Here is a 7,068-nt window from a genome sequence, read left to right on the forward strand (position 1 = left end):
CGCGTCAGCCCGGTTCGACCGGATGTGCACCTTGCCGGTGCACTTTCCCCTCGCCCGAGCAGCAGTTCGCATTTCCATCTCGACGTTGGCTCCGCGCCGCCGAGAGATCCTCTCCTGGGGCCGGTTTCGAGGCCGCGCACTTGAAATTTCGCCGGTGAAACAGCGAAAAAAGAAACCGTTTCGGAGGTTCCTGGAAGGTTGGAAAGTCGACGGCGGCGCGTGATTTCTCTTTTCGACGCGGATCCGGGAGGATTTTCGGCCGCTCGTCTTTCCACGGCGATCCCAACGCGTTCCGCGCCCAACATCCACCAACGATCACTTAATTGCCACCCTGTAGATTGCTAAATACTTCTGACAACATTTCAAACAGTAAAACTAGCTTGATAAATTTAGAACGCTGACGAACTGTTTGCTCCAGCCTCTGTTTTCAGATTTCTATGATATTAATATACTATTTACCCTGGAAGTTTTTGAGATAGAGAGTTGAAATTTTTACGGTGGCAAGGTGGAGGCTTCTGGATTACGCTGTAAAAATTTCAGATCGATAGCGCGCACGGATTCGTAGCAATTAAATCGCGAATACGGACGGTATTCTGGTGGTATTCTGAAGCTGGTGACTTCGACGCGTGGGTAAGCGAGATCTCGATGATTTCAACGCGTGGGCAAGCGAGCTCTCGGTGATTTCAACGCGTGGAGACACCGTGTCGCGTTCTATCGACGTTCCCCGTCGTCTATACTATTCAACAATTGCAATAAACCACGCGAATCTATACGAATAAACATATATTTATCGATTCCACGAGTGTCACGTTCTCTATGTCTTTTACCATGTCGATTAAAATACCCAACGATGTAGTTAATACTTAATCTTAAGGTCAATTTATAACAAACGCAGACGATGAAAAGAAGAAGAGATCTTCTCTTCGAGCAGAGGGAAATGGTGAATGAAGCGGAGTAAACATCTTTATAAAAAGTGTATTTAACTGATGGAGAACTCGGTGTTACAGAGATTCAGTGAGTATTTCGGAGTTCGTTTGAGTTGTTCTGGACTAGATGGTCTTCAGCTGCGATGAGGGAATGGGGGTATTGGCGTTATACCATGGTGCGTGGCGCCGTAGGCCGCGACAACTATTGTCACGCTCGAACGAACGAGTCCGATATCGTTGCGACTAGCCTCTTATGTGTTTTGATTCTGACGTCGTTTGATTGTCCATTCTATTCGTGCACGCGTTACATCGGCGATCACGATACGTATTATTTACATCGGGTTTCGCCCGCTTACTATTAAAGGGCTGATAAATAAACAATAAATATACCCTCAGAGTAGGGGCGCGGGAGCTCGGTCTGCTCGACGAGAGAAGTGAGAAGGAAGGGATGAAGGGTGGGGAATGGAAAGGAAAGGAAATTCACGGGAATTAATTAGAAAATTAGTGATGATAGCCGTTGTAAGCTTGGCTCTGCGCGTATCCGTGACCATCGTCCCAGGACGAGCCACCGGAAGACCATCCACCGGTCGAGACAGGGGCTCCCCCGGACCATCCCCCGGAAGCCGGACCGCTGCTCCAACCGTGGTAGGGGGTGGCTTCGTGGTGACCTCCCTTGGCCCAGAGTGACTTCAGACCGATGAACGCGGAGATGGCGATCGAGATCAGAGAAACGAAGATAGCCTTCTTAGCGATGAAGCCGGTGACGAAGTATGCCAGGGTGGCCAGGGCCCCGATTTTCGCTTTCGCGGCCAGCAGGAGGGGCAGCAGCTGCTTCAGCTGCTTCTTCTTGCCTCGACCTGGAAACATTGAGTAAACGCACCGTGTTTAAGATCAGTAAACTTCTTTGTGGATTCACGAAGCTGTTAGAGGATCTGGTATTTGGCCGTCGTAACACTTTTACCAAATATTTAGCAATTTTCACTACGGTGAAAGCGACTCTTTGGATCGTAAAGCACTGTGCAGACCAGGTTAGAATTATCCGCAACTGTCTCTATCGTTTCGTGTTTGAACTTTGGAGTTCGGTGCAAGCTTACATTTGGGAAAGGAAAATGTACTTTTACGTGTTTAGTACCAGAGTGCCTTTTTAAAATTATCTCAATTAAAGTGGATCGTGTTAAGAATGGCAAAGTTTGGGACCTCGGTTATTCGTCATGACGTTCTGAAATTGTAATTATTCTCATAAACGAAATTCAACACCTCTAATCTACGAATATAATTTTATCCAAGTAAAATGCTCCTCTCCCCAATGCAGCCCTCGTGCCAAAGTCGCTAGAGTAACCAAGGGTTGGATATTTCCAATGTTATTATCTGAACAATGCACTTCTAAAGGTTGCTCGAAGTTGTCAACCTGATTCGAGATTTACCTTCGACGACCAGATCGACAGCCTCCCTGACCTCCTCGGGAGCAGAGTCACTGAGGGCGCGCGCGGTGGTCCCGATCTTCTCGATGATGGGGGTGAAGTTTATCTGTAGAGAAACAGTTGCATCAGATCGACGTCGTAGAATTTACGAGAACGACACCGGGACTGTAAGAACCGTCTCTTTCGAAGTTCGCGGAGGTCTATTTACCCTGAGACTGCGTCCAGCAAGGAACTCTCCAGCCTCCTCGGTCACGAAATTCACAAGAGCGTCCTGCCTGTCGGAGACACTGTTGGCCGCGTCGATCTCCTGGTCGTAGACCAGGTCCTTGCCAGTCCTGGACGTTCTTCCCGGAGCGTCCGCGCTCTTCACCAGGCTAACACCACTGAAGATCTCGAAGCTGTCCATGTCGAAGAACTCCTTGGCACGCCTGTACAGGCTCTTCTGCACGCAGGAGATGCTGTCCTTCTCCAGACAGTTGTCGATGGTCTGACCGGCCGCCAGGGCCGCGGTCGTCATCAGCACAAACGCGAATAACTTCATGACGATTATCACCAGATAGTGTGGCTCGAACTAGAACTCGATACTCCGTGTCCGCGGCAGAGCGAAAACTTTATTTTGGGAAGTTGATGGGCCGCCCTTTTTCCGAAACCAGTCCCGTCCGTAGTGAAATTTCGTGTGGTCCATCGTACAATCTCTTTAGCTTATATTTGGCGGGCCCCTCCTCTACCGCCGGTAGCGTCGCCGCCCCACCTCTTTGCTTCTTTTTCTTCTTATTTGCCTTGCATGAGTGTCGTCACCGATGCTCGTCGCGGTCGTCGCGGCACGTCCGGCCGGTTGGGCCTGCCCGACCGACGAAAGTATTCGCCCGACGGGCCCGGATAGGCGTTGGGGCCCCCAGCACGCCGCCCATCGGGCCCCTCGACCTGCGACCTGCCTACGACGGCTCGCCTCGGGCGAGAAATCTTCTCTTCCGTCGTTCCCTTTTATCTCTAGGAAGTTTCCACGGACGTAAAACGTCCGACTGTTAAAAACCTCACCGAAAATTAACCAAATCCTAACCAAATCTGGCTAATTTCTAGTTTTTGCGGGGCAGCTGGTGTTTAGGGTGATTCTACGAAGGATCCATTGAAAATTCTGAGATCGGGGACGGTTTAAAAATAATTTTAAGATGATTTTAAATTCATTATGCAACGTTCTACAAGAATCAAAGTACTCTCGAAGGCCTAACATGGCTAGGATCTATGAACTTCCAGAAGGTGACGCAAGTACGACCTAGAATCTCAAGACGACTCAATGGCGGCCTAGATGCAGTCAACGGACGCTCTAGAGGCTGTTTAATTTATCAAAGATCGCGGAATACTCACCTCTTGAGAGGCTACTCTTTATAATTTAGTTCGTTCTGGTTGGTGAATGGTCTTTTTGAAAAATATTATACTTGCTTCTCTCTTTGGTTTCTGTTTTTAATTAAAAAAGGATTTTCCTTTTCTCTTTTTCCTTTCTCGTGTGCTACTATTTATCATGTATACATTTATAATCATATTCGTCGAGATAGTCGAGGTTTCGATGTATCTATTATATTTCCACATTGTGCAACTTTAATTAAATACCGTGTATTGTATGTTCAAGTAATTTTAACCACCGGCCTCGGAAAAAGTGAACGCTTAGTTGTTAATGCATCTCGTTTTCTCGAGCTCCTACGAACATTACAAAGTCTCGTCTACCAATTATCGAGTATCCTCCAATTAATGACGCCTACGGGGAGAGCGGTAAAACGTGTACAGCTTAGTAGCACTAAACGCAACGGATAAGATCCAGGCGGAACAATTCGAAATCGCCTCTGGAAGGATACCCATGTATATTTACCTCTATTTTATTTTATATTTCAGTAGTCATTGGTCAGGTAAAATAATAAATTATTCCTACATACAAAGCACCGAAGTTTATGGCATAGAAAACTTTATATTCAGCTCTAAGTCTAACCAAAAACAATTTAGAATTCTTAAATTTCTAATAACGAAAGCTTCGTAATAGAGCGATATTGAATGAAAAAATCCGTGCTTTTTCTTTTAGAAACCGTTCGATCGAAAGTTAAAAGGAACAAGAGAATTTTGATGCGCACCAAGGTAATAGCGAGAAAGTTCTGAAACAACGTTGCTTTATTAAAAAGGTTAAGAACCACTGGGTGTACACAATAGTTTCACGAGCCGTCTCGGTTCCGTTCGCAATTTCCACGCAGAAAAGATAGCAGAAATCGGCGTACTCTCTCCTGCGCGGCGAACAGGATAGCCATGAATGAAAGAAAACTGGTATAGATCAGGTTCAAACATCCCGGATCCGACCTTCATCGGGCCGCACACGCGGACACCACTTTCTACTCTGACCCCGCGCGACTCTCACGGGGCCCCGAACGATAACGTTCCTTGTCGTTTTCGTTTCGCTCGGAGCGGTTACAAAGCGGCCGGGCGGAATTTCGGTTGCGAAATATCGAGCGTAGGTGCCACCGGGAGGAATTTCTGTGCCCGCCATCGAAATTCCACCGTCGTCGCGACGTTACTACCGGGCTACCGTGACTCTGGTCGGCAATGAGACACCATCGTGCTCCGGGAAAATCATCTTCGAGAGTCCGTCGATCACCCTTCGTCGAAAGAAATTCTCGATACCACGTGGGAGAGACTATCCTGATTTTGGAAACTGCTGAACCCTCCTCTAGACAGCAATTTACGCTACGAATACACCGTTTTATCGTTCCATTGTAGGTCAGTGGGCTAGAAAATTTACTCTTCGACGTTTTACTGTTCCGAGGCAGAGAATTTTTAAGGGTGGAATAGGATTTCATGCATACAACAGGAGGAAACATTTTATTATTGTATATGCTTATTATTTGGTGCTTATTTCATTTGGTAAAAGTTTTAAGCTGAGAAGGGAAACTTGAGTCTACTGGAAACCGCATATTTTAAATTTGAAAAATTGAATTTTTTTAGAGGAGAAAGCAAACACTCCTTGATGCAAAGAAAGTGTATGTCTCGTGGAGAATCGCTAATACGCGGCAATGTCAAGGTCACACGAGGTTATTTTACGGTACGTTGATACGTTACGATATGATTGCATAAACGCCTCTTACTCTTTCTTGCGATTTCCGAGGTAGAGTGCACTCGTTTATTACTGCAAGCTGCGTCACGCGATTGGAGAGACATTTTGCGACACCAATCCTGTACTCTTTTTGTCTCCGACGAAGGGTAAAATGGTCCTGATGGAGTTCCATTAAAAAGAGATACACAACTTCTAGTATCGAACGAATAAGAGACTAGCAATTTTACATTACTTTGCACGATAGACGTTTAAACGATGAAATGAAATATTTCACAGATAAAAATTGGAATGCTCGATCGAGCAAATGGCTGTAACGGGGTTTTGAAAAAAAATTTAGCCCAGGCCGGGAGGAAGACGTCCTCGATTTGATCCGAGAAGAGGAGACAATGGAGTCTCGCGTAACCCGGCTCGGTTAACCGAGTTGATATAATCGCCGTGGCGTGGAAAATGTCTGCGGCCACGGACAATGAAAGCAGCGCGATCAACGCTAATAAGACGGAAGCTCCCTCCATCGCGTTTAATTCGACCGACCCGGAGTCGACGGGGAGCGGGAAGGCACCCGATGAAAAGGAAATTCGCGCGCGATCTTACGTCAGTGCTCATTCATCCTTTCTCGGCCGCCGTGGCGGAATCCTTTCGTCGATCCTTCACTCCCGTCGGGAGAGCAGACCGCCGAGAGCTCTTAAAAAGTAAAACCGACGTTTCTCCTTTACCGCCGAGCGACGACGAGGAACGCCGACGCCATCGGACACGCCCAGCCTCGATCAACAAAATCGTTGCTTTTCGACTACGAACAAACTTTTGCTCGTGTAAAGCAACGTTTACTTGCCATTCATAAACCAGAATCTATTCGATCTGTCCCTTGAAAATAAATATAATTATTTTAATAATTTGGAATCTTGAAAGGAAATTCTATGTGTCAAATTTTGTATCCCAAGTTTTTACGATTTTATAGTTCTAGATTGTAGAATATAATGATTCATGAAATTTGTTTAAGTTGTCAGGAAGGTATTGCAGTAATATCTTGCTTAATGATCGGGTTCCTTCAACCGAGGGTGGGTAAAGAATCTTTTCTGGCAACTGGAGGAATTGGGACTGGTTGGAATTGGTGGTTCTGTCGTTACATCTCCTTATTTTCTTTTAAATAAACTTTAGATGGTTCGTTTGTATAATCATTTTAATTAGTAATACTAAAAATGACTCGAACTCTCGGTCGAAGCGTTTTAAATTGATCGTAAAGATCTGTTAGTGTAAGGCCCGGAGACTAAGGCGATTCTAATAAAAATTTGAATATGTCGATCGAACGAACATCACGAATAAATTACTTTGCATTCGTTTTACTGGCTATTGTTCGAAGAAGCTTTGCTGAGCTTCCTTTGAGAATCACTGTCTTCGAGAACGAGAAACTCTAGCGAGGATGACAAAGCCACAGGCGATAAGGGGATCGCGAAATTAGGCGCGTTTCACGCTGCTCTTACGGATTATGTAAACTTTCACCGGAGCCAAGCTGTTCTTATCTAGATCGATTTCGATCGCGTTGGATCGTCGACGGAGTGAGACTAGAATGCTGAAGCGGCTGAAAAAGATCGGGATTTATGCGATAACGTAGGACCAGAGAATCCTCGAAGTA

General features: G+C 46.0%; 1 protein-coding gene across 1 annotated transcript; it reads right to left on the reverse strand.

Moving 5' to 3' along the window:
- Positions 1 to 1,427: 1,427 nt before the first annotated feature.
- Positions 1,428 to 2,888, reverse strand: LOC122405457. The gene is made up of 3 exons (XM_043410212.1): positions 2,556 to 2,888; positions 2,351 to 2,453; positions 1,428 to 1,783 (listed from the first exon to the last, which is right to left on the reverse strand). Exons 1-3 carry the CDS (start codon positions 2,886 to 2,888, stop codon positions 1,428 to 1,430), a joined length of 792 nt encoding a protein of 263 aa, XP_043266147.1.
- Between the last annotated feature and the right edge of the window lie 4,180 nt (positions 2,889 to 7,068).

The sequence above is a fragment of the Colletes gigas genome, unplaced genomic scaffold (genome assembly GCF_013123115.1).
Source record: "Colletes gigas isolate AHSC1104 unplaced genomic scaffold, ASM1312311v1 Colletes_gigas_Sc00004, whole genome shotgun sequence".
In the NCBI taxonomy this organism is placed as follows: Eukaryota; Metazoa; Arthropoda; class Insecta; order Hymenoptera; family Colletidae; genus Colletes; species Colletes gigas.

Bases quoted from the DNA above. Each gene is read 5' to 3' on its own strand.
- LOC122405457 (XM_043410212.1), bottom strand. From the start codon at position 2,888: ATGAAGTTATTCGCGTTTGTGCTGATGACGACCGCGGCCCTGGCGGCC. The intron at 2,454-2,555 runs GTAAATAGACCT...GTTTCTCTACAG, and splicing joins TTGCTGGACGCAGTCTCAGG to ATAAACTTCACCCCCATCAT. The intron at 1,784-2,350 runs GTAAATCTCGAA...CAATGTTTCCAG, and splicing joins TGTCGATCTGGTCGTCGAAG to GTCGAGGCAAGAAGAAGCAG.